At 41.3% G+C, this 27,989-nt stretch overlaps 1 protein-coding gene across 1 annotated transcript; it reads right to left on the bottom strand.

Annotated features, from left to right (window-relative positions):
- Positions 1–122: 122 nt before the first annotated feature.
- Positions 123–26,970, bottom strand: PMS2 (PMS1 homolog 2, mismatch repair system component). Its single transcript, XM_061599654.1, has 15 exons — positions 26,801–26,970; positions 25,277–25,416; positions 24,906–24,992; positions 23,677–23,779; positions 23,259–23,442; positions 21,388–21,555; positions 16,461–16,558; positions 14,587–14,686; positions 14,317–14,401; positions 12,484–12,636; positions 10,682–11,537; positions 9,501–9,668; positions 7,541–7,641; positions 5,100–5,269; positions 123–1,354 (listed from the first exon to the last, which is right to left on the bottom strand). The coding sequence occupies exons 1-15, from the start codon at positions 26,824–26,826 to the stop codon at positions 1,211–1,213; spliced, it is 2,583 nt and encodes an 860-aa protein (XP_061455638.1). The 5' UTR covers positions 26,827–26,970; the 3' UTR covers positions 123–1,210.
- Between the last annotated feature and the right edge of the window lie 1,019 nt (positions 26,971–27,989).

The following is a 27,989-nucleotide window of genomic DNA, read 5'->3' as shown; positions in this document are numbered from 1 at the left end:
ACACCACAAAACTAAATTCCCCCAAAGCTAACTCTTGTTTTAAGTGTCTGTCATATTGCTAACACTGAAGAGCCACCACAAGGTATTCTTTAAGACAGCCATTTAATGAAAAGCTGAAGAACTTTCATTTATAAAAAAAATCTTTATTTTTAAAACATACATACTATAAAAATGTGAGATCATCCAGGGTAAAAATGTATGTGCATGTAATTCCTTCCATACACAGACTATTTGATAAAAGAAATTTGTTTTTAGCATGTTACCTACCGCAGTGAAGCTGCACCAATATGAATGCCCAGCAAATCATTTTTTAACAGTTTAACCAGGGCAAAACATGCCCAACCCAGCAGGCAGAAAAGGTAGTTTCTCAGGTTGTCAAAATGTGTTGCAGTGCTGGGCTACTCTGGAAAACCCTTAAGGGGAGAATACAATTGCCTCCTACCATCCCAGAATCTTGGGACAACTGCATCTCACTCCTCCAAATTACACCTCTTCTCTTCATTCACTTACACTGTAGGTCAGGTGTGGGGAACTCTTCAGCCCTCCAGATGTTACTGAACAACAGTTCCTCATCAGCCCCAACAATCACAGTCAAAGACCAGGAAAGATGAGAGGTGTAGTTCAGCAGCATCTGAAAGGCTGATGGGTCCCCACACCTGCTGTAGGTCCTACAAGGAAACAGAAAAAAACACCATGGGGGAAAACCCTTGGAGGGAGAAACACAATTTCTCCCTGCCTCGTACATACAAGATACAAAGTAAGGACAGCAAAATTTAAATTTTCACCAAAGGCTATCCCTTTTTCACTCAAGCTAGCCCCAGATCCAGAGAAGAGGGCCCTGCTAGATCTGGCAGTTTTTTCTACAAAGAGCAGCAAAGGATCTTACAGAAGGACTTAATGGCAGATTATTTGGACTGGTATAAGGGGAAAGACTGGATCTATGACAGCATCATAATACAACATTAGCATAGATGTGAGGATCAGCACATTGTAGGGGATAGAGGAGACAAGTATAACCTCAGCAACACATACTTTATGTTCAGCAGTTTAGTCTGTTTGAGGATCTGTCTCCCTGGCATTTTTATGAAATGATAGCTTTTCCTCTGAAGAAACTGAGTTTCTTGATAAATTAGAATCCTAAAAGAGGTCTTCATAGCATTCGCAATAAACTAAATGGTCAAATATCCTAACAAGAATTAATAAACACTTGTTATTCTTGTGAAATCAGATCTAGATTGGCTATATGCCTTATGGTAGGCCTTCCATGAGGACAATTCCACGGATGCTCCATTTCACCCATGTGGGTGATCAGTTTCTTCATCTCATTTACATTAAGTGCTGTTCCAACCATCACCTGTGGAAAAAAAAATGAAAAGCATGAAGGCAAGAACTATTTATTTTTTTATGTGCCCTACTGCTTTACTTCCTTAATCTTAAAAAAGGAACTTCCCGCCTCATGTCTTTTTATCCAGTAAGCAGCTTTGAGTATTATTTTAATTCACTAATAGCCAAAAAACCTTGCAGTTTAGGAATCAAACTTTAAAAAGCAGGGAAACTGGGCAGCTAAAGTGAATGCACCAGAGGAGCAGGAGACCTGACCTCCTGTCTAAGATATTCTACTGCCCTACAAATTTGTCAAAATGCAAACACACTTTGGGTTGGTCTTTCACAGTCCAATCCACTTGCTGTGTAACTTGGAAGAATTTGGTAACATGCGACTCTGAGCATATGGTGAGTGGTGGGAACACCTGCAGTCAGCCCGAAGAACAGAAACAAGACATGTTGGAAGGGGCTGGGGGAGAGGAAGGGGATAGAAAGCGGGAGGAGAGGAGGGCAGGTTTGATCATTTGCATGCTTTTTGAGTTCAGTGGGATTTAGTCCTGCACAATGATGCTTACGATAGGTGAAACTTGACCTGGGGGAGGGGAGGAGATTGGATGGGTGGGCACTGGAAAGAGGAGAGACCCTTTCCTTTCCAAAAGGAAAACATTGTGAACAGTAGCATTCTTTTTCAGGCTTTCCCCCACCGTTTTATTCTGCAGCAGGCACATGTCCCACCCAAATTTAAACCAAAGCTGTCCCTGGCCACATCCACACCAAGCCTTAGACAGACACTTTAGACAATCATGGCTTCTCCCAAAGAATCCTGGGAAGTGTAGTTAGTGAAGGGTGCTGAGAGTTGCTAGGAAAGGCCCTGTTCCCCTCACAGAGCTTCAATCAGAGCTATTGTCTGTTAAAGCACTCATAGAATCATATAATAGTAGAGTTGGAAGAGGCCTATAAGGCCATCAAGTCCAACCCCCTGCTCAATGCAGGAATCCAAATCAAAGCATTCCCAACAGATGGCTGTCCAGCTGCCTCTTGAATGCCTCCAGTGTCGGAGAGCCCACTACCTCTCTGGGTAATTGGTTCCATTGTCGTATGGCTCTAACAGTTCGGAGGTTTTTCCTGATGTTCAGTTGAAATCTGGCTTCCTGCAACTTGAGCCCATTATTCCGTATCCTGCACTCTGGGACGATCGGGAAGAGATCCTGGGCCTCCTCTGTGTGTGTGTGACAACCTTTCATGTACTTGAAGAGTGCTGCCATATCTCCCCTCAGTCTTCTCTTCTCCAGGCTAAACATGCCCAGTTCTTTCAGTCTCTCCTCATAGGGCTTTGTTTCCAGTCCCCTGATCATCCTTGTTGCCCTCCTCTGAACCTGTTCCAGTTTGTCTGCATCCTTGAAATGCAGACACCAGAACTGGACACAGTACTCAAGATGAGGCCTAACCAGTGCTGAGCCAAGTATCCCTCATCTTATAAATGTGCCTTTGGGTTCTTTTTCCTAACTGTAGAACTTTGCATTTATCCCTGTTGAATTTCATTCTGTTGGTTTCAGCCCAATGCTCCAGCCTATCAAGGTCCCTTTGAATTTTGTTTTTCTTCCATGGTATTAGCTGTGCCCCCCAGTTTTGCATCATCTGCAAATTTGATAAGCATGCTCTTTACCTCCTCATCCAAGTTGTTAAAAATGTTGAAAAGCACTGGGCCCAGGACCCAGCCCTATGGTACCCCACTCGTTACATCTGCCCAGTTTGAGAAGGAACCATTGATAAGCACTCTTTGATACGATTCTGGAGCCAACTGTGGATCCACAAATATTATGTCCACAGCATTCCCACAGTCTACAAGGGAGGTTACCTGGTCAAAAAATTAGTTTGGCAGGATTTGTTCTTCATAAATCTATGTTGGCTCCTAGTAACCACTGCATTGTTTTCGAGGTGCTTACAGATTGACTGCTTTATAATCTGCTCCAGAGTTTTTCCAGGGATTGATTTAGGCTGACTGGTCTGTAGTTCCCCAGTTTCTCCTTTTTGCCCTTTTTGAAGATAGGAACACCATTAGCTCTCCTCCAGTCATCCGGCACTGCACCAGTCCTCTATGATTTCGCACAGCGGTTCTGAGAGTTCTTCAGCCAGTTCCTTCAATAGGATGCAATTTCAAGCCCTGCTGATTTGAACTTGTTCAGATTAGGTATTCCTTGACCGTTTGTCTATCAATCTCAAGCTCCAATCCTGCCTATTCTGAGCCTGTGGTTCTGAAACCCACTTTCCCAGACAGTCAACTCAATCTCTCTCTTTTAATCAGAACTATTTTATAAAACCAGAAAAAACAAGGTATACAGAAACTTCAAAGAAAACGTACAGTCTCTGGGGATGGTGAACTGAGGATGGTGATGATGAAGATTGATGGCGGGTAATTATATTGTAGAATTTTTGAAGAAGTAGATTCAACAGAGGAGAGGTAACTTCTGAGAGAGAGAGACAGCTACCGGAAGAGGCAATTCTGGCAGAGGAATAACTTCAGAGAGAGAGATAAAAAGGAGTGCTGCCCCTGGCGCTACTAGGCCTGCTGCTAGCTTCACTGATGACTGAAACAACTGAGGCAGGTTTTGGCAGGAAAAACTAATCAATTAAAGAAAGGGGTGATGTCACCTGACAGGAAGTTACTGGAAAGCCAAGGGAACATAGAGACAGACCTCTAGAGTTCCATAACTCTAACCTAATAAATACCATCTTTAGCACAAAGGAAGGAGTCTCCCTGTGGAGGCAGCACACTTCCCCTTCTATGTCATGTTTCCCAGGAGGGTCATAGACCTTTATTTGGGAGAAGACTGAGCCACTCTGGTCACTGGAACTCTGTCAGGGGAATAAGAGTCTCCTCTCAGCACTCCTCTAGCTTAGTTTTTCCCTGTTAAAGAATTTATTTATGGTGTGAAGGAACATTCAAACCAGGGAGCCCCACCAACAGCCTGAAGTGGTACAACCAACCCAGATTTGCCATAATAGTTAGGCCAATGAACCCTGGTCAGCAGCTACCTTTCCTGAAGAGCTAATCTCAAAGGGAATAAATAATGATGGGCTCCTACAGTGAATTACCAAGCCAGGAATGCAGTCAAAATCCCACTTTCTCCATACTTTTGTTTTCATCTGTAAATCAGCAAGGGGGGGGGAAGGATTTAGCCCAAGGTCCTACAACAGGAATGGGGAACTGGTGGCCCTCCAGATGTTGTTGGACTGTAATTCCCATTAGCCCCAGCTAGCATAGCCAACAATCATAGATGACGGAAACTGCAGTCCAACACAACAACAACTTCTTGAGGGTCACAGGTTTCCCCATCCTTAGCCTTCAGTTACTAATCCCTACAATGCAGGGAAAGGATTATCTCCCCTTTTAGCTGTTCTCAGCTCTTCACAGTTGGATTTGGGGAGAATAGCTTAGCAAGTGTGTGTGCATACTACCCAAAATGAATTTGGTTATTTTTTAAAAAATAATCACACTAACTGCACATTATACTCTAAATAGGCAGCGCAAATGACTAATACGGTGTGGGGAACCTTTGGCCCTTGAGATGTTGCTGAATTACAACTCCCATCAGCCCCAGCAAGTATGGCCAATAGCTAGGGCTAAGGGAAGTTGTAGTTCAGCAACAGGTCAAAGGTTCCCTGCACTTGTTGTACATCATTTAGCCAACCTGCAAATTAGTGATAAAAGAAGTTTACAGAGTAGACAGTCTAGTCACCAACTAATGAATATTTATAGCGATTGCAATACTTACAGACTTTCTACATGCTCGAGAAGCAAACATCTGCCTCACTCTGGAAGGTCTGCACATTACCCCAGGGCTGTCGCTTAACATGAAGATTAACTCCTCTATATCTTGTGGGCCAAAAATCCAGTTTTTGGTTGTTGGTAAAGAAATGAGTTTAACTCTTTGGGTTACAGGAGCTGGAAGGTTTTAAAAGAATGATTTAATAGTTGTTATATCACTGTAAAAATAATAATAGTACATTTTTAACATCACACACACTTTTCCATTTACGTTTAAAGGAACTGTACATTAAATTAAAATCTTCCACTTGTAGACTAAAACCTGAATTTTAAAATTTAAAATATTTTATGCTTTTAATGTAACAAAAGAGCATCCAAGATGGCATCATGCGTCTTTATTCTGTGAGTATAAGCTGATTTAAGGGGACTGTTGGAAATAATTTTAAATTTGTATCATTTGATGCTATGATTTTTAGTGGGGGGATTGTTTAATTAATATTCAAATTAAAATTTGATTTTTAAAGTGTGGAGCACAAATCTAACAGTGATATCAGATGGGCCTGGCTGCAGTTAAATGCAATTTTGGTCATGACTTCAACACAGGACAAAACAGGAAACACAACTGTTTTACTTCCTGTTCCTTCACATCTCTATCTTGTTCAAAATAGAACAAGAGATACATGCTGTCCCATCTTTAAGAGTAAGATATAAAAATTATTAATAATTAGTTTTCTTGCCCAAAATTTGGGACCCAAACATAAATATGAGGTCCCAAACATAAAATATTAAAATCAGTTTGAAACAATTTAAACAGGAAACAGAGATGTAAAATGTAAATAAGTTTATTTCGGTCAATGACCAGCAAATAATGTAGAAAAAATATAAAGTACAACGCAGGGGATTTCCTGTTTTTCTTTGCATAAATATCACATCTGAGAGGTTGCACTCAGGACTGCTTTGTATGTTACTGTAACAACATGGGACCCGCCTTCCCATGCCTTGCTTCATACTGTTGTAACATGAAGGATCCATAATACCCTAGTTATGTCCTATGTGAATGCCAATTGCTCTTCAGAATGGAGAATAGTATTATAGAAAGAAACCACAGTACTGGGCCCACCTGTTTGGCTCCTTCATCTATGCTGCTTAAGCGAAGGAAAGCCATTACTATAATAAATGAAGTTAGCCCACAGTTCTATTAGGATGTAAGTAGATGAAAGTAAAACCAAGGAATCTCCAGAAGTGTAGTAGAGGGGAAACAAAGCTTTTTCAGGACAGGAGCAACAGCACCTGCTAGAGCAACTCATGGACCTTCCTTGCTTTGTCAAGTAAGTGAGGCGATAATAAGACTTCCATGTTATATTTATATTACCAAAGAGGAAGTCGGAGAATGAAAAAAATAAATTAAACAGAGGCTGGATACATCTTTCCTTTTCTTGGATGGGGTTCCTACTTCATGCTAGTAGTTTTGGTGGTTCCCTATGTCCCCGAGATTTGGCTGACCTTCACCAGGGATCGAGCCTTTACTGTTACAGGCCCTGGCCTGTGGAACTCCCTACTAGTAGAGGTTCCGCAGGAACCACCTCTCTTCTTTTGGACATCTTGTGAAAACTATATTTAGACAGGCCTTTGCAATTTGAATTTTCTTTTCAAACCATCTGTATTTATTGATTTTGACTGATGTTTTTAATGATGTTTTATGGTTTTTACTGACTTTATTTGCATATGCTATATTCTGCTTTAGAGATGTGAAGGCGCAGAAAAAAACTGGACAAATAAAAGAAAATGGTTTTTTCCTGTTTTGACCCAACTTTTAGGGGAAAAACCAGAAAAATTCAGGGAGGGGGAGAAATTTTTTGTTCCTGTTTTTTCCTGGACCTTTACATCTCTATTCTCCTTGATATATTCTTATGGAAGTATGGATTGTAAATATGTAAACAGTAAATAAAAAATAATTATATGGTCATACTTCCTTTGCAAGATTGTTTACATTTCTAATTAAAAACTAAAGGTTGTGGTTCAGCTGGCTGAAGATCTTTTGTTAAAGCTCATCTTAAAGCTCAATGTGCTTTACAACTTGAACCAATGCAGTCAAAAGGAAGCAACACCAAGTTCAATGGAAGTTACTTTCAAGTAGCTATGCAAAGGATTGTATTATCACAAAATAAAAGAGTTGGAAGGGGCCTATCAGGCCATCGAGTCCAACCCCCTGCTCAATGCAGGAACCCAGGTTTAAAGCATACCCAACAGGTGGCTGTCCAGCTGCCTCTTAAATGCCTCCAGTGCTGGAGAGCCCACCACCTCCCAAGGTATGTTATGCACTGCTTCACTTTGGTGTGTGAGAGCATGAGTCCAACCCACACTTGGGCACAGAAACGTCTGTGGATTTTTGGACCCCAGGTATTAGCCAGGTGTTATTGTTTACATCCTATTTAGGCAGAAACTCACCATCTTCATTAACAACAAAATCAAATCCATTTCTTCTGAAAATGTCCATGTTTTCCATCAAAATACTTTCACTTACAGCAGTTAAATTAAGATTCTGAGGCCTGAAATAATGGGAGACAAAAAAAAAACACCCAGATACATCTGAGGTTAGTGTGACAACTAAACAGTCAAACTACGTGGCCTTTCCTCTTGACACATCCTGGCAAATTTGTCTCCTCCAAAGATCAAGAGGAGATATTTTAACATTCTTCACAGTGAAAGGCTACTTAATTAATTAAAAAACAATTTGAAAACAGTCATATTTCTTAAGTCCAGAGAAAAAGATTTGGGATAACCCAGCTGAACTTCATACATATCACAGACCAGAGGTTCCATTCTCACATTAAGGCTGTATACCATACATGCAATACATGACTTCTCCAAATAAATGTAAATAGATGTAGTTTGTTAAGGGTACTGGGAATTATAACTTTGTGAAGTTATAACTTTGTGAAGTTATAACTTTGTGAAGTTATAACTTTGTGAAGTTATAACTTTGTGAAGTTATAACTTTGTGAAGTTATAACTTTGTGAAGTTATAACTTTGTGAAGTTATAACTTTGTGAAGTTATAACTTTGTGAAGTTATAACTTTGTGAAGTTATAACTTTGTGAAGTTATAACTTTGTGAAGTTATAACTTTGTGAAGTTATAACTTTGTGAAGTTAACTACAGCTCCCAGGATTCTTGCAGAGAAAGCCATGCGCTTTAAATTTAAATGTGTTTAAGTTAAGAAGGTGTGTATGTAGCCTCAGCCTATCATTCGTAGGAACTTAAAATGTAAAGATAGCTAAACTTTAAAATTTCAAAGGGAGCAATCCAACTGCTGGGCAGCTGATGGAGGGGGGGACAGGCAAAGGAAGAGCTGGCGGAAAGCTCGGCAGGATCCTCCTCCTGTTTGGGAGCTGCTGCTCCACTGAATCCTGGCTGTGCCAGCAGCTGCACACACAAGCCAGTCAGAAAGCACTGGCTCTGGCCAACAGGCCTCCCAGGGATTAAGCGCTCCCTGTAAGCCTGAATGGGATTTTTTAAAAACGAGTTCAAAGGAGGGTTGGGATCCAGGGGAGGGTTCTGAATGCGAAAAGGATCTTGCATAAGTCCCCCCCCCACCTCTGGAATGCCCTGTTTTGGGGCCTTCTGTCAGCTTCTGCTGGTCTGGCATCTGCCGGGCTGGCTATCCCTGGCAGACCTTCAGTAGTGCTAGAAGGCTCCTGGAGAAGGCACATCTCCTCTGTGGTGCAGGGCTGCTGCTAGCGGAGCCAGGAGCAGTCCGGGAGCCACCCGGTGCCGCCAGGGATCCATTGCACCCAACTCACTAGTCCGGCAGAAGGTTGAGTTGGATTGCTCCCAAAGGCAGTAAAGTCCATCATACCTGTGGTTAATTTTCACTCTTTAATTCTAGCCTGATTATGTTGGTAGGTACTTAAAGGTTTTGGGGGACATGTCCATGACATTAATTTGCATATGTTAATTTATATAGATAGGTGGGTTGCTTTGCAGGGCACCTAGACACCCTATAAGTTAAAAACACAAAAACAAATTACGTTTTTAAAAAATGGAGGGGGGGGGAGACAAACAAGAGATCCAGAACCTGCCACAAAAGACCAGGGTCTTGTTGTCCCCTGGGCCACTTAAAACACCCCCATTTGAATCAGTTTCCATTCAAATGGCCTTGTTATCTGTTAGATGAATCTAATTCCACTTCAAGTGGATGCTTCCTCTAAAAAGCACAAGGTAAAATATGTTTCTCCAGTCACTAGCATTCAACCAAAATTTAGTACTTGTGTCCTGCTCTTCTGCTCACTGAACATCCACAGAAACCTCTAAGAAAAAAATGCCATATAGTAAAAAGCAATGAAACTGGTAGCAATGGAAGGGTCTTCATTGACTGTGCTGAGCAATTGTTCATCTCAGACACTCACGTGATCAGCGTCTGCCCTTGTAGAACAGTGTGCTCTTGTAACATCTCAAAGTTGTATTTCTCATCTGAAGCATGTTGATCAATTATGAAGAGATCAGAGTCCAGCTTGGCTATTACAAATCCTAAATTGAACTGGCCAATTATGTCCATTTTAGCAAACATCTCTTTCCTGTATACAGGAGGGAAAAATGAGCAGGTTAAAATCTGGCATGTGCTTTATCTTCTGCGGGGTGGGGTATGGGAACTTGCAGCCCTCCAGATATTGCTAGACTCTCAACTTCCATCGCCCTTGGCCATTGGCAATGCTGGCTGATGGGAGCTGGAGTCCAACAATATATGGAAAACCACAGGTTCCCAGCCACCCCTGCCATAAAAGAATAGTACCTTGTTCCAAAAAGTGCCAGTGAACATCACAGTGGGTAGGGAAGTGTACATTCACTGCGTAGTGCAATGGTTAGAATGTTGAACTGGGACCTGGGAGACTAGGGTCGTTAAACCCCTGCTTGACCATGAAGCTCACTGGGTGACCTTGGGTCAGTCACTGTCTCTCAGCCTAAATGAGCTACTTCACAGGGTTGTTGAGGATAAAACCAGGAGGGGGAAAACCATGTTTGTGAGTCACCTTCAGCTCCTTGGAGGAAGGGTGGGATATATATGTAATAACATAATTCACTTCATTGTCAAGGGCAGATTTGTATTAACATCCCCACTGAGCAGCTGCCCTTCATAATGAAGCAGTGCGAGCTTGAGGTGCACACTGGAGCCTGCATGGGTGGCGGGGGGAGAGCTAGGAGGGAAAGCAATGGCAGCTCACAGTGGACAGGGAAAAGCCATCGCTCATGGTGGAGCATCTGCTTTGCATGTAGAAGATCCCAGATTCAATCCCCAGCATCTTCAGGTAGGGAAGTTTCTCCTGCCTGAAACCTTTGAGAGCCACTGCCAGTCAATGTAGACAGTACTGACCTAGATGGACCAGTGGTCTGACTCAGTATAAGGCAACTGCCTATGACAGGAAAATAGTTTCAGCTAATCTGGAGACAATTTCCTGGCCACAGACAATACTCCAGATTTACTACTCTCATCCCAGGGTTAAAGCATTTAGCATTAAGTCCTCACCTTCCCCATCATCCAAAGAGATGCCATTATTTATCAATATGGAAATTAAAATGTAGTCTAAGATACCTTATTTCTTTTCTTAATTCATCTTCTGCTGTTTTATTGTCTCCTGGGCTAATTTTTGCTCTAAATTTCCTATACGTCAGCACCACCTCATTCTTCTTGTGTTGAAGAATTAACTTCTTTACTCTGTTCGTCAGCATGTTCATAGAGAACTCTAGTGGCACAGTTTTCTTTTTCACTTCTACATGTATGTCATACTGTAAAAGAACTGCAGGACCCTGATCGTTCTTAGTCTCTGATGAACTGGCCACCTGGGAAAGAGACGGGCTGATCTTCAAAGGTTTCACTTTTGGGGATGAACTGTTAGCCTGCTGGGATAACTCACTCCCCTTGCTTTGGTTCAACTCGTATGCAGCTCCCCAGAAGTGCCCATTTGTCTCAAGACCAAAACTTTGAATTTTTTCTCTGGAAACATGGAATTCTTCAGGAGGAGAGCTAGCTGCACTTTCACAGCTGAAACAGCTACCAATTTCTGGAGTGCTTAAATCCACATCCAACTCTGTCGAGATGCTACCACAACCAGAATCTGTATCTTCTGCTGATTTCTTGAGATTTTTGCTTGAATCCTCCTCACTTCCACACTTAACCACTTTGGTCAAGCCAGTCTTCCTATCTGTAGAACACAAAACGTTGAAGAAAGTCTGGGGTTCTCTCTGCGCAGGAGACCCTTGTTGTCTCTTGATATTTTTGGAACCCTGAAAAGTGGTCTTTTTTATTTGATGGAGGGAAAAGGACTCCCTAAGTTTGGCTACAGTCACTGCTGTTTGCTCTTTTCTGCTCAGATTCTGAGGTAAGGAGCCACACGGCATTTCCAAGGCAGGTGTTTCTGCCTCTTCTTGAAGGGCTTTTTTGAAGTTTTCTAAGAAAGAGTGAGAAGAGTTTTAAACTGCAATGTAAAAGTTAACTTACAGGAATAAATCAAGGCCCTAATTCATATGCTCCATTACAGAAAGAACGGCAGGGGTAGAGAACTGGATACAGTTCACTGGCTGGCTCTTGGATTCCTCCAACGCTGGTGAACCATTGAGATGGGCTGATCTCTGCTTGCTTGGCATTACAAGCTGCGATACAAAAGAAAATCCAACCCATCAAGTGAGGCTTGAAGTTAGTGCCTATCAGCTGATAGGTGATGACTCCAAGCCTGCATGACCCCACAGGTAATTCAGTTGTTTAGTCAATCCCAGCAGGCTTACATTCACTGTCAATCAGCTGATAGGCTGTGACAGCAAGCCTCTGTTGCCAAAGCAAAATCAGGAGCACACTTTAAGTCTCCTAATTGTGCATTATCAATTGCATCTCTACATGCCCCACACCCAATATCATGTATGACATCAACTGTGGGGTAGGTAGGTGTGGTCTGGGGAAAAAACATGCTGGGCCTAATGAGGCCTGTGGGCTGGAGGTCCCCCAAACTAGGAGAACATAAACTACAGCCATGTTGTGAAAACACAGGACTTCATTTCATATGTAGCAGAAGAGAAGTATTCCTGTATGATGCCTTGTCAATGAGACTTTAAACAGGCTGAAATAAACCAGTAAGGCACTGTAAATAGTCACATTAAAACTGTGCTTGTCTTACTCTGAGCTTGCCTTACTGAATGTGGCTGCAATTCTAAGCACAGGTTATTGGGAGTAAGCCAACTGGGCTTACTTGTGAGAAAAGATACACTGTGTGTAGCCTAAGAAAATCAAGAAGATTTACTTAAACCAAGTGATCACAATGTCGACAATGCACTTTTAAAAGTTTAGATATCTTAATATGGAGAGGGATTTGGTTCCTGTCATTTGGCTCTTGTCATTCCTACCTTTAACATCTGGCAAAATCTGATTGATGATAAGTTTGTTGACATCACTGCCAAACATTCCCATCATTGAAGTTTTTAGAATCACTAATAAAAGTTTCTCTTCCTGCAGCAATATTTGCCTTTTGTCGGGTGTCACATTGATGTCAACACATTCTAAAAACAAGAACAAAATTATAGGGGCTTGTTTCACAAACACTAAGCCATGGTACCTTTCAGGAATGACAAGTTAACAAGTTAGTATGTTTCAGAATCTACAACAAGTTGTCCTACAGACAATAAAGCAAACCTTTTCCAAAGTTTGGTTTGTTTTCAAGCTAACTTCTGTCTTGTGCCTTTGTAGTATGGTGAGCATCTGGAGTTGAGTAAACAAATCATGGTTAAGGAAGGGTGCTGAGTACACGTGCAATTCCAAGCCATTGTTAAAACAAACCAGCATGTGTAAGCCAACAAACCGTGGCTTCAGATTGTGGGTTTTTGGCAGTAAACAAACCAATTAAGCTGCTAGGCAGGGTTCACACATAATGCCAAGTCATGGTTTAATAAATAAAGCCTTAGGTACTTTGGGAGGAAGGATAGGATAGAAATTTAATAAAACAAATAAATCTAATAAACCATGGTTTAGCATTACGTGCTAAACAAACCATTGTGTTGGGGGGAGGATTCCCCATCTCTGATCTAGAAGATCTCTAATCAGTTTCTAGACTCTTATCAACAGTGTTAATTTTAAGACTAACAGTCTTCGGGGGGGGAGGGGAGAGAGAATATATATAATTTTACATCACAATACTAAAAAACACGTTTACTTGAAGTAGGCTAATCAGCTTTTGAACTATAGCTCTCTAGTTGCTTTTTACCAGAAAGGGTTGGTTAAGCTCCACACAGTGAAAAGTTTCACCTGTTGATTTCAGCATATCAAACTTTTATTAATGGGAAAGCAAAAGGCTAGGCTTGGTGTGTAGTTTTTTTAATGGCTTATTAGCAACTAATCTTAAAAGTACCTGTGCTGCCTCCACAGGGTTTAGAATTGTATATAGAGAGACTCCTTCTGTTGTGCTAAATAAGGCATTTATTAGGTTAGAGTTATGGAACTCTAGAGGTCTGTCTCTATGCTCCCTTAGCCTCACAGTAACTTCTTGTCAGGTGACATCACCCCTCTCTTTAATTGGTTAGTTAGTTTTCCCTCTAAAACCTGCCTCAGTTTGTTTCAGTCGTCAGTGAAGCTAGCAGCAGGCCTAGTAGCCCCAGAGGACAACACTCCCTCTCCCTCCCTCCCTCCCTCCCCCTCTCTCTCAGAAGATATTCTGCCAGAATTACCTCTTCCAGAAGCTGTCTCTCTCAGAAGCAGAGCTTGGAAAAGTTACTTTTTTGAACTACAACTCCCATCAGCCCAATCCAGTGGCCATGTTGGCTGGGGCTGATGGGAGTTGTAGTTCAAAAAAGTAACTTTTCCAAGCTCTGCTCAGAAGGTACCTCTCCTCCATTGAATCTACCTTTTCAACAATCCTACAATATCCTACCTGCTATCAACCTTCATCATCATCATCACCATCACTAGTTTTAATCCATGTGTGGGTGACTGTACACTTTCTTTGAAGTTTCTGTGTACCTTTGTGTTTTCTGGTTTAATAAAATAGTTCTGATTAAAAGAGAGATTGAGTTGACTGTCTGGGAAAGTGGGTTTCCGAACCACGAGCTCAGAACAGTACTGGAAGCAAGGAGATTTACTTCCTATCGAAGTGTCAAGATTCAGATTATTAACCCCAAATGCTACTCAACAGCACCTGTAACATACTTTTTCTTTAACATTTTTCCACAGAAATGTGTGTGACTCACCGGAATCTGCACATATGTTAAGAACAATGAACGGATACTGGTGTCTATTGTACATGTGGTACACTTCATTCACAACTTTGGAAACCTGTCCAGAAAAGAAAACCATGCTGTAGACAGGCTTCCATTTGTGCTTTTTGCAATTCAATCTAAGTAAAACATTTTATTTGCTCATTGCTTCTATGATACCGTGGATGGAAAGACAAACTAGAGGCTCAATGTGGGAAAAAGTAAAAAATAAAGCATCATACATGTTACAAGAAAGAGCTCTACCTTGGTTGGATCACATGGGCGCTGGTTGATAAAGAAGAACTGCCTGTCCGTGGAACTCCTTCCAATGCCATGATCACAACGGGAAACAAACCCTGTGATACTGTTTAAAGTTGATACGTCAATAATATGGTTCGAAAGAAGCAAGGCATAGGAAAAGCTGTGCAATTTGACACACACATTTTTAAAACAGACTAAAGCTGGGATTTGAGGAGATGCCCAGCTGTTGTTGGTTCATAGCCTACCTGCAACACCCCAACAAGTCTGCTGCCACTTCTCAATTTAGCCTAACTTTTGAGCAAGAGGAACTACAAGAGTTGCAGGTTAACTTTCAGCCCAGGAAAGAGCAACCTCCAGCCAACTCCTCAGTCATTGCTGAATGAGTTCAGCCTGTTTTCCCCTAATTTTCCTTGCTCAGAACATGTAGCATGGAAGCCTGGTCTGTCATGCCGGGAAAAGATCCTTGAGTTGTCAGAGTTATGCAGTCAAATCCACAAGTTCCAAATTAGATTTGAGATAGAGTCATTAGGGGAGAAAACAGAAAGGTAGCATTAAAAAAACCTTACTAAACAACCTAAGTTGACTGATCTCAAAACTTTCTTGTGAGAAGCAAATGTCACCCAGAATGTTCTAAATATGAAACATTTTCATAGGGAGTAATTCTCATGTTGAACCCTGTAGAACAAGTGGAAGGGTTCAGTGGGAGACTTCAGCCCTCCAATCAGGCATGACCATGTAGGTTTGGGCACATGTCTAAGGGAGAGCTTTGACACTTGGGATGGCATGACCAAGATGGATGCTGAGGCGTACCTGGAGAGATGGATTGGTGCAGGGCCCCAGTGGCCCAAGAAGGTGCATGTCAAAAGTGAGAACTGGGAGAGATAGGCAAAACCATCAGGAGGAAATCCTGCCCTATGGACATAGAGAATGCTTCAAATGCAACAGGTAGGCTGCTATGTAATGACTAGTGAGGAAGATAGGCAATTACGGCTTTTTTAAAAAACAAAAAATAAAGAGATGGGCCTTTCTCCACAGGTTCTTAATCTGTGACTGTAGGTCTACCCGTATCCAGAAAACAACTACAGTAGGTCCCCACTCATATGGCGGTTACGTTCCAGACCCCCGCCGAAAAGCAAAAATCACTGGAAAGTGGTGCAACCAGCTGTACAGTACAGCTGATTGCTGTAAGCTGGAGCGCGGTGGCTAGAGCTCCCCGCGCTCCAGCGGTAGCATGGGAAGGTCCAGCCACCACACTCCAGCTAACAGCGATCAGCTGTAGCGTGGGGAGCTCCAGCCGCTTGGCCCCTGAAGCTCCCCGTGCTACAGCTGATCGCCCCACTGGCGCAGTATTAGCAGAATGCCAAAAAACAGGGCATTGAAAAGTGGGGCCCTACTATATTTTCACTTCCTTAAATATAAAAGGTTACTACGTTCATTTTTTCATTCAAATTGCCCTTAAACTGTGGGGAATGACTACTCCAAGCTGAATTCTTTTTCAGACAAGTATCTTGACATGTCAGGCATGGATAGCACACCTGTCAAATGACCCAGGACTCCAACAAGGGACCTTGTGGCCTCATTTCCTTTAAGCCTAATTTACTCCTTCTTGTTAAACACTTAAATAAAATAAGAACACAGTAATCATGCATTCTCCTCGGTTGGTTCTGAATGGCAATTAAGACCAATATTTTAGAAGCTGACACACACCTTGGACCTTGAACTTTTAAGGCTGCAAGCCTCGACATGTCTACTCAGAGATAAATTCCATTGAATTAAATGGGGCTTACTCCAAGGTAACTGAGGTTAGGACTGCACCCTAAGTCACTAAACATAAGAAAGCTACACAGATTGTGGAATACATACAATCTTCCACTTACGTATAAAGTTTGGTTGGCATATCAGAAGGATTTACACCATATTCTTCAGAGACAGCATCACTAGGAGGCAACTGAACAAAAGGAACCACACTTTGAACCTGAAAAGAAAGAGTAGTTAGCAGGATTCTTACTTTGTGTACCTAGTTCTTGACCCTCACTCTCTCCATCAGCTGTCCTTTATCCCTGGCCCTTTACATACAGTCTTTCCCACATTATGTTAAATCAGGGTTGGGGAGCCTTTGGCCCTCCAGATGTTGGTGAACTACAAGTCCCATCAGCTCCAGCAGGCATGGCCAATGACCAGGGATGATGGGAGTTGTAGTTCAGAAACATGTGGAGAGCCAAAGGTTTCCCACACCTATGCTAAATTCTGGAATTATAGCAGAACACAGCTGCAATTCTGAATTCAGTTATATAGGAGTAAGCTCCATTAAACACAATAGAACTTACTTATGAGTAGATATGATTTCACTGCAAGTTATTCCAACAAATTTAAAACTGCATGATTAATAGATATGTTATTCTCGGCATAGGATGGTTTTAGCAAAATAATTAGGATTGTATCCATTGCTAGTCCCACTCACAGTAGACCCACTGAATATAAGTCAGTCATTTCCAATCACTTCAGTGGGTCTACTCTGAGTAGGACTAGCATTTGGCCACAATCCTTAGATGTTTGGAGAGACAAGAGAATGCTTAAATCATTGCCATGCTGGTAACTTATAGCTTCTTTTCCTTGATGCAGGATAGTGAGCAGGTTTTAATGCTTTTCAAACTGACTGACAGCAAGAAGTGAAACAAACCTCTAAACCAGGGGTGGCTACCCCTACCCCTCAACAGTTCAGGGGCCTGATCTGGCTCCCCAAACAAATTTTTATGACTCCCACTCCTGCCAAGACCCCACTGATTTTGGTGGCAGCAAAACTGAAAGAAGTTAAAATAGACATAGTACTGATGTGGGCAGAGACTAGCAACCTAACTGAGATGAATCATCTGATGAGCAGAGAGAGGGCAATAACCTAGCTTTAGTTGATCTGTATGAATCAGCTGAGGAGTGGGGAAGGTGACGTTACATCCTCTGGGTTTGTATACATGCGTGCGCAAGAGTGTGTGTAGAGGCCACATCCACTGCTGACACACAGCCCTCAGAGGCTTGACCAAGGATAAATGCAGCCTTGGGGCCAAAAAAGGGTTAGCTCCCTCTGCTTTAAACATTTCTTGGGTCTGTGCAATTCACTTTCTTTGCACTGAAAAGTATATTTAAGTGTATGTGTAGGACCATAATATATTTTAACTGAAAATGTGAGATTGTGAGCTACCTTGCATGTAGTTTTTGAACCCACCCTTGAGTTTCAAAAGAGATTTGCAATGAAAGATCAAAGGAAAGTTAGAAAAAAAAGGTGGGGTGTAGTATTTTGCCAAAAAGAATCTACAAAATGGAACGTTGGTCACTTACCGTGAAGGATCTTTCTCCGGCAGAAGAAACCCACATAGCCCCATATTGGGTTATCATGCTCTAGCAACCCAGGCGGGAAATCTCTATTGTCAATTTGAATGCTCCTCCTCCTTTCCCTCTCAGCATCTCCTTTATTTCAGTTCCATTCTGGCCAAGCCTTAAGACCACGGAGTTAAACCTTAGAAACAAGGTGGCTCTTCTCAACATTGGTGAGGATTCCTCAGGCACTTCAGCAGACACTCAAGATCTCCTTGTGACAGAGACCTGATCAAGAGGTTGTCTAAATATGTGAACTTTCTGCTGCTGTGACACCAAGTTCAGTGAACACTCACAGTGCTGAGGTAAGCCCAACGGCATTTCCTTCTACTGAAAATGTCTGTTTGCATATGTGAATCTGAGACATTTCTTATGAGCTGGGAATATTGGGACATGGAGGTAGGCCTCCTAAGGTGTATGGATGCAAGAAAATCTCCAAATTGTCATGCCTCCGTTCCCATACAGAACCACCTCTAAAAATATATTGACGAGAGATCTGATGACAGATCTTATAGACAGCTCAAGAGGCCCCCTTTTTCTTGGAGACTAGGAACAGGTGGAGTAGACTCCCAACCCCTCCTCCCCCACTAGGACCAGCTCTATCGTTCCCAATAGGAGGTTTTCTATTTCTTATGACATGTTGCAAGTCTTGACCCAGTCCTTGAAGACTGGAATGGGGTAGAAATGATTGAGTGGAAGAGAGAAGAGTTCCAGTTTGAGTCCCTGAGACAGTGTCTGTATTACCCATACATCTGATGTTGTCTGCTGCCAAACCCGGGCAAACTCCTGCAGCTTGCCTCTGACCTCTGGGGCCTGGCATCAGAACTTATTCCCGATAGGGCTGGCTGGGACCAGGCTTGGGGTTGATGAAGGCTGCATTTCTGATGAAACGTTAATTGGTTCAGGCTGGTCTCTGTCCACAAAAGCCCCTGTAATGAAAACCTCCTCTTTGTGGGGTGAAAGGAATAGCAAGGCCTTTTATTAGGATGCTTATCTTTTGCGGGGGGCACAGGGACAAAGATATAGCATGTCTTTTATCTCAACTAGGATTTTATGTAAGTTTTCTCCCCCAAGAGACTGAATCCTTTGAAAGGTGCCGCAGCCAGATTTTTTCTAGAAGGACTGTCAACTATTCAATAAGTCAGAGGGCTCTCATATCAACAATGTTAGCAGCCAGATTTCTGGCCATGAAAATCAGTGCATCCAGGAAAACATCTGACAAACTCCTGGGGCCTCATCAATTTACACAGTAAGGTCAGAATTTGGTAGTGATCACATCCAGATCAGCCATTACTTGGGAGATCCTTATGAGGCAAGCCATGGGCACCAAAGAGAGGGAGGTAGCAGCCTTATACATTAAATTAGTGCATTCGCACACATTGTGAATTTTGTATTGGTGGAGGAGAGACTGAAAGAACTAGGCATGTTTAGCCTGGAGAAGAGAAGACTGAGGGGAGATATGATAGCACTCTTCAAGTACATGAAAGGTTGTCACACAGAGGAGGGCGGGGATCTTTTCTCAATCATCCCAGAGTGCAGGACACAGAATAATGGGCTCAAGTTGCAGGAAGCCAGATTTTGACTGGACATCAGGAAAAACCTCCGAACTGTTAGAGCCATACGACAATGGAACCAATTACCTAGAGAGGTAGTGGGCTCTCCGACGCTGGAGGCATTCAAGAGGCAGCTAGACAGCCATCTGTCAGGAATGCTTTGATTTGGATTCCTGCATTGTGCAGGGAATTGGACTTGATGGCCTTATAGGCCCCTTCCAACTGTACTATTCTATGATTCTAAGGGGGCATCTCCTTCCACTATAATCTTTTAAACGACTCATAAGATGGACTTAGAAGATATCACCAAATGAGAAAGGACCACCACCCCTTTAAGGGGAGGGGTTCCTCTGGGTTGTGTTCTGAATGTTTTAGTCCTAAGGTAGAAAGGACTTTCTGAAAAAATGGCCCATCTTTTCTTTGAAAGGCATTGCTCAGGAGCGGGCACCCTCCTAGTCGGACATGGGTCTCCACTGTCTCTCCTTCCTCCCAAGCACCACTAGGGGTGGGGTCAGGGAGTATGGAAGACTCTGCAGATTAACATCTGGAACAGTAAGATCACCTTCTGGGATGTTTACAGCTTGTACCCCCACTGGTGGATTCTCTGGTGCCCCTCCCGTCTGGTGTGGTGGGAAGCTGGGGCGCCCCCCCACCAGTCACCCTAGGTAGAGGCGAGTTCCTAGGGGATAACTCCAAAGAGTTCTCTGGGGAATCTGATTTTGCCTTCTTAGTTCTCTTATGAGACCTCTTGGTTTTACTTCGGGGGGGGGGATGAGGAACCCTCTACTTCCTATGCTTCCAGGACTTATGCCTCTGCTTACCATCTGCTTCCTTACCAAGTGCCTCTTTAATAGCCTTGACAAAGCCTAGAGACAAGGGAGGCCTGGAATTTTCAGTTCTGAGCCTTGAATACCAACCACTTGAGTGGAGTGAAGTGACCTAGAAAACTCCAAAGGTGCAAAATAGTGCATCTCTCCTGATGGGGCATAATGAATCTCACTCACATGGGCTGCTGAGGGCCTCTGGCAGTCATCAATAGTAATGCCTTCCAACTCCAACACTGAGAAAGAGCTCTCACTCAGGTTGGGACACAGGGGGGAAATGGCTCATACAGAGGTGCTCCCTCTCCCTTCTGGCTCTGGGAGAGTCTCCCCTGGCGATTGCTGGAGAGCCAGGTTCATCGCCCTTGATGCCTCTGAAGGAGCTATCTGCTGTGCTCAGGTCAACTCCTGAGGCAGCGTCCCTGATTGGGCACTAAGCATGCTCCATGAGAGAGGTTGCTGATTTAGCCGTAGCTTTTGCCACTTTCCTCAAGATTCTTTGATTCCTCTTCTGAGGAGCTTCTTCTTCTTTCAGCTTTCCCATCAGGCCCATAGGCAAGAGGAAGGGAGAAGATGGTGGGAAAAGAAAGGAAGCTGAAAGTAAAGTGAACAATTTCCCCCCCTTTTATATAGCAAGAAGAGGAGAAATGCTGACATTGCAATAAAAAAGCAGAGTGGAAAAACAGTAGAAAATACTATAGCAAGTAACCAAAGATGGAGAAGGAACAAAGACATTTGCATGGGCTGGCAGAAAATCAAAACTGAAACAAAGGAGATGCTGAGAGGGAAAGGAGGAGGCGCATCCCATTAACAGAGATTTCCTGCCTGGGCTGCTAGAACATGATAACCCAATGTGGGGCTATGTGGGTGAGTCAGCCAGAAAAATTGATTTCCACATGTATTTTAAACTATTGTTTAATTCGATCTGGCATGCTGTGGCTGTGTGGGACAACTTTTTTCCAAATTAATAATTGTACCAATCATAAACTGTAATAGTAGTAGCAGCAGCAATTTCTTCAAATCATTAATAGTAGGAGTAGAAGCAGTTGTTGTAGTAATACCTGCTTTTGTCCAAATACTGCTCCAATGTTTTCTTTTAAGGTACAGCTCCCACTGGTGCATACCACAGGTTGCTTCTTCCCTTGGCCAACTTGATTGGTGCAATTAATTCGAACTCCTGTGGAAATGATGCAGTACGCTTGTAATACCTGAACCATTTTTGCATACTCCTGGTAAAAAAACAAAAGAAGATTATGATTTTCTAGAGAATACATAATGCAACATGCTTATACAGACAGGAAAGGTTCCATTAACAACTTGTTTTTAAAACTCTTATTTGTGATCATTGCCATTTTTCCCCACCTTGAAGCACCATGGCTTACTAGCCTGCCTCATTACACAGAATATAACAAGGAAGTGGCAAATAGAATTGGTTAAAATATTGAGCAAAGAACCACAAAGTGTGACTGCCCATTTTGTAAACAGCATTACTGTCAAGATAAGATAGAATCTCTGTATTTTCCAGAAATGATTTTTTTATGTTTCAGAAAGCGTTTTCAGCAGGATGAAAATGTCTTGGTCTTAGGTGTTCATTTTGCATTGTTTTTCAACCTATTTTCAGTTGTTTTTTGTGCTGTTATGATACAACTGTAAATCACCTTGAGACATATATATAAACGGCATTTATACATTAAATAATAATGAAGCCTTTAATTTAAACCTGTGTCTGCTATCTCATCAGATAGCCTTAGGTAAGCTATCACTTTCTCAGTCTCTGCCATTCAGCTGCAACACGGAGATAACACTGACCTACCTATCAGGGGTGTTGTATGCTGTAAAATAAATGCATGTGCAGCAATTTAAACTCTATAGAACTATATAAGTGTTAAATATTATCACTACTGCTGCTATTGGAGCCCATTTAATAATGGCAGGTTAACAAACAGTTTTTATAGCAATTTTTCTATAAGAAAATTCCAACAAAGCTCCTTTTTCTTTAGAGAAGACACTCTGTGTGTCAGCGCAAAAACCTATGCAAAACTTGGCAACAGATATAAGTAGTCTTCCAGGTTTGAAGTTTTGAAAAAAATACCCTAAGTATTCTAATCGCATGCTAACATACTGAGTGCTAGTCAATTACCTTTATCCAGAGTTTTACACTCTCCAGAATGTAAAGGAATGAAAAGATATCTGAGTGCATCCAGTTTAAATGTTAAAGACCATCAAGTCACCATTAAACATTTATATAGCATAACCTATTTGTGACAGGTGAGATTTAGCCTGTAATGCCTAATGTAGCCATGGATTCCCCACTCCCACCTCATTCAGTTTTTTTTAATTCCAAAAAACTACAATGAGTTCTTCTAGGGTTTCCAGCACGGTATAACATTTTTTATTAATTTTGTAAAAGTCAAAGCTAGAATTCATAAATGACAGATGCATGAGAGAAATTTCCAGAATTACAATAAAGGTAGATAAAATGAAAGATAGAAAACAAAAATCAGTGCTTAGTCTGATTATTCAGTCTCTTTTCAAAGGCTCTATAGTATGCAACAGAGAGTTCCAAAAATACTGATCACTGATCTCCAAGGTCAAGTATTTTTGCTGTTAAGAGTTCCCTAAACTTGCATACCTTGCTAGTGTATTTGCGGGCCTCTGCTCTCTCATTTATAAGTCAAACTAGACCGGATAAAAGGTGTCTTTTCTCAATATCCCCCCCCTTTAAATGAACTCTGTGTGCCAGTAAGACATCTCTGTGAAGGCAGGTATGGCCTTACCTGGAACTAGTTTCACATTTGTTTTTGGATCCTTCCTATGACTTTACCACCTGGTAAAGCCCCACCTTTATTCACCACTCTCCAATGACCCTTGCCCTCATAAGGATTTCTTACTTTCATTCTTTAAAACAAAGTTGTTAGCAAGCTGTTCCTACCTTCTTTATGTTGCGCTGAAACTCTTTATGTCGTACCGGCAAGGTATAAAATAGTTGCTGCACAATGACAGTCATTCCCTGCTGTCGAGGATAGGGGGTTCTTAAAGTGATTTTCCCACTGTGGTCAAATACCAGGCGTGTTCCAACCTTTGCAGACTTATGACAAGTAATAATGGAAATGTCACTGTAGGAAGATCAAATAAGTGTTTGTTACTAGTGAATAAAAATTACCAGACTAAAAACAACTCACATATCCAACCATTTTAAATTTAAAATATTTGATTTAACTCTCTTCTCTCTTTTTAACTCAGGCTCCTATTCTGCTCTAGAATTCTTACAGAAATGGGAAAGGATTGCAGTGTGAGATCTACAAACCGCTTTAGCTAGAAGCTCTGCACTTAGCAGAGAAGGGTCCTACCTTAACGCACACAGAGAACTCAGAGCTTCACCTCGAAAGCCAAACGTTTCAACGTAAGTAAGGTCAGAGAACTCTTGTATCTTGGAAGTATGATGTTTCAGAGCTAAGAAAATAAATAAATGGATGAACAAATTGAAGAATGACAAGAAATATATTGCATACAATATTACTGTATATACACCTTATATCTCTGATGTCTTTGGAGTGTGCTTAATTCTTGGTTTGTGAATCATTTCCCCTACAGAATCCTGGGAATGGTAGCTCTGTAAGTGGTCTCCTAACAACTCTCAGCATTCTTAAACAATCTACAGTTCCCAGGATTGTTTTGGGGAAGCCACGGCTGATTATAAGTGATTATAAGAGTGCTTTAAATTCAGAACACACAGTTTTCTTGTTTTAGTATCATGTTGATGGTTTCTCCTGTTTTTATTGTTTTTTGCCTGCTCCTTATAAATTGGCAAGATGAAAGAGATGCTAGGTTCCTTACAGTTCAGCAGCTTGTAGCTCCATTAGTAACAAAAATATTTAAAAATTCTAAAAGTAAATTCAATTTGTAACTATCTGAATAAGCTTTACTTTTAATATTTAATATACCAAACATAATAATATAATGGCAAACCAAGTTATATATATATACATTTTATGTTCCTGAAGTTAAACGACTTTTGATCTGTAAAGGGTGCTAAAAATATTGCATATTTTTCCATTTCCCCCCAAAATCTCATTTTTTACTGGGAAAAACCTGCTTCAAAATTTCCAGAAATTTTACATCTCTAGTCACAAGCGATCCCACTTTTACTCTGCAGTTTGCATTAAAGATACACTGTGTTGAACTCCCTGCTATCTGGATTGAGGCAAGGCCTATTCAGCTGTGGTTTTCAAATGTCTCACTACACAACACTTCTGGCTGGGAGGAAGAGCGGGATATAAATCAAATAAATAATAATAAATAAATAAACATAAGAAGCATTGAAACATTTTATTTCAAGTGCAAGATATATAGTTATTAAATAAACATTTCTGATAGAAGTACTGCTTCTAAAATAAATTGTTAGAAAAATGAAGATTCACTGTGTATGTGGTATGATATTGTCATATCCCTTGGTTTTCTGTCATAAACCTGAACTTGAAAAGTAAAATATGGTGCCGAGATTATATTAATAGCAATTGTGATCCAAAATGAAACGATAGATTTGTAAACAGAAAGCAAGACATGAAACAAAGCTTACTCAAGCCTGCAAAGTTCTCTTCTTCTACACCGCAACCGTTATCAGAAACTTCAATAAGTTCTGCTCCATAATCTTTAAGTTTCACTTCTGTAAATTATAAAAAAATATTTGTCATATAGTAATTACAAAGCATCAGCAAATTTATATGTTTATAGGTTTACAGTAGATTAGAGCTTTTTTACGTATAATTATGTTCAAAATGTATGCTAGTGCATTCTTGGTCAAGAGCATTTTTGACTATTTCTGTGCTCTTTTCTCTTTGTGAAAGCTGACATTCGGCAGACTTGCCTTCCTCCCAATGCAAATACCAATATATGCTGCATGCTAATATTGTTCCTCCAATTGCTAAAAAAAAGTAACAGGAAGCTTACCAACACTGGTAGCACCAGCATCTATGCTATTTTCCACCAGTTCTTTCACTGCAGTAGACAGATTCAGCACCACCTGTCCTGAACAGATTTGGTGGACAGATCTATGGTCTATTGGTTTGATAGCTTTAGCAGACTGTACCCTAAAAACAAAAACAGAATTGGCTTTTCAGCCCAAAGCATGATTGAAGCAATACACAGAACTGGCATTGAGACTGAATCAAAAGTTGCAAAACAAACTTAATAGGATGCCTCTACCTCTGGATTAGATCTTTATTAAATATAAAATGGGGCCAACAGAATAAGAATTATAGAACATGTAACACAAATATCTTTTCATTAAGCCAAGCTGTGAATGAATCATGCCCAAAGGGACAGTAATTGCATCCTTATTACTTGTGGAAAAGAAAGTAACAGAAAGCAGAAGATGCCTAAATGGGCAACTACCTGGGGACCATAAGTAAGCCATTCCTGGGTGCTAAGAGGAAGAGTGGATATATTACAAATGTAGTAAGCAGAAAGAAAAAGCTTATCTAAAAAGAAGAGGAATTACAGTTCTTGTCATTCTTAATTTGAATGTTTTACCCTGATTTTAGTTGCTGCTGTTGCACAAAATGCAACTCACTGTAGTAATTTTACCATTCCTACTTTCTAAATCCAATTTAACTATGACACAGGTGGGCTGGCAAGAAGAATTTATCCAGTTAACATCACAAGTGCCCAGTTTTATTGTTTAAATCAAGGTCTTCCACTACATGTATTCTGTTGCAATGATGCATACAGTACACAACAGATGAAAGTACAGTTTAAATAAGATATTGAGCACATGCAAAACCTGACAGGTAAGTTTTCTTGCCCAGCTGCATCACATTTAAATTGGACTTTAGAGACATTAATATAATAACCATTTATTTATATGCACAGCCAGAAGGCCACATAATGCAGCAATCCTGCTGAAGCTAAGGAAGTATCATGCTTTCAATTCCATGGTGGAAGAAAGGCAACTTAGGGAAATAATTATTTTATTTTAATCTTGTACCATTCTTAGTGCTTTAGGTGCTTTACAGGTATTACAGACATTACAATGATAAAATAGCTGTTTCTCTTTCTGAGGATCTCCAGAAACGCAATTTAAGCTTGCCGAGAATTGAGCTATCACTAACCAACTATTTTTAGTTTCTCCCTCCAAAGTGCAGCCAATACCTATTTATTTCCCTTTTTTAAAAAGAAGATACCCTATACATCAAATATAAACTCAAATTAAGCTACAACCCTATGCACAGCTAGTAATAAGGTCCATGGCGCTATTAGTTGCGACCAACAGTTTGAAGGGTTTTTTCCTTTCCTTTTCACTGCAGGTTTTTTTCTCCATCTTCCCCACTGTGAAGTCATTTTTTATACATTCAAATTCAATGCGAAAAATAGCATGCAAAGCAGCACACTGGTCAGGGTTTATTTCTTTCCCGCCCATCCTCCCAGACGCCTTTCCGTGGTGGAAGAAATCAAGAATAAATACGAAGCTCTAACCAAGTCGTCGCCGCCGCAGTCTCCATTCAGTCCCCTGGCAGAATCTCCCCCTTGCAAGAGACACCCAAACCAGCTCCCCTAGCTCAGACTCCAAGCGTGCTCAGAAACTTCCGGGTAAACAACTTATCGTCCACCCACCCGCGCGAGACTTTCCGAGTCTTGTTTTTGCATTGGATAATCTGCTCCACCAATGAAAGGTGAGAAAAAGCTAACGGAGGGAGTTAATCTGATTTTATTAATCACACAGAGATAGAAAAAAGTTAGAGATACATACCATCACAGTCACTTCCGGCCTAAACTTCAACAAATCCTTCAGACTGTCAGTGACTGCCATCATTTATCTAGAAGTAAACTCTATTGAAATAAATGGGGCTTACTTTGGCATAGACATGTATAAGGGATTGTAGCCAACCAAGTTCTACTCAGAGTAGAAACATTGAAATATATGTACCTAAGTTAGGCTGCAACCCAAAACATGTCTACTCAGAAGTAAGATCCATTGGGTTCAGTCAGACTTACTCTCAGGTAAGTGTGTATCGAACTGCAGCCTGAGTTATGTCAGTTAATGGATCTCCTTTAAGTAGACCTAGCATTGGATACAACCCTGATGAAACAATGTTTTTAACTGTACTTTGAAATGTTTTAACTGTTTTAGAATATTTTCAACTGTTTTCAGTATCCTTTTCTTTTTCTTGTTAAATTGTTTTCTTTATGTTTGCCACTGTGGGCTCCTTCATGAGGAAGGACTGGATATAAATTCAGTTTATTATTGTTGTTGTTGTTGTCCTAGAATTGGCCTGTTAGTACAGCTGTACTTGGGTTGCAGAAGGCTGCTTCCACCCAGCCCCCCCCCCCAAAAAAGTTAGAAGCAATGGCAGGAGTTCATGCTCATTCTAACTCAGGTCTTATTTTCTGTAGAAAAATAGGAATTACATGACAATGATATACATACATAAAGGAAGTCCCATTTTGTTCACTAGGGTTTATTCCCAGGTAAACCGGTGTAGGACTGCAGACTTTGGGTGGTATTCACTGCTACTTTCACATATAGTAGACCCACTGAAGTTAATAGACACAACTAACTTGGGTTGGTTTCAGGGGCTCTTCTCTAAGTAGGACTTAGCGGAAGGCAACGCTTGATTTGCAAACTCATTTTTCCTGTAGACTTTCTCAAGGCTATGTCTCCCCT

This window comes from Rhineura floridana, chromosome 17 (genome assembly GCF_030035675.1).
Source record: "Rhineura floridana isolate rRhiFlo1 chromosome 17, rRhiFlo1.hap2, whole genome shotgun sequence".
Classification (NCBI taxonomy): domain Eukaryota; kingdom Metazoa; phylum Chordata; class Lepidosauria; order Squamata; family Rhineuridae; genus Rhineura; species Rhineura floridana.
Note: the sequence above shows the minus strand (reverse complement) of the source record. Positions and strands in the feature narration are given on the sequence as shown.

Coding starts and splice junctions, on each gene's coding strand:
- PMS2 (XM_061599654.1), bottom strand. CDS start 26,826: ATGGAGACTGCGGCGGCGACGACTTG. Junction 16,559..21,387: donor CAGTATTTGGACAAAAGCAG/GTATTACTACAA, acceptor CTTTCTTTTCAG/GTTCAAAGTGTGGTTCCTTT. Junction 1,355..5,099: donor CTCGAGCATGTAGAAAGTCT/GTAAGTATTGCA, acceptor TTTTTTCCACAG/GTGATGGTTGGAACAGCACT.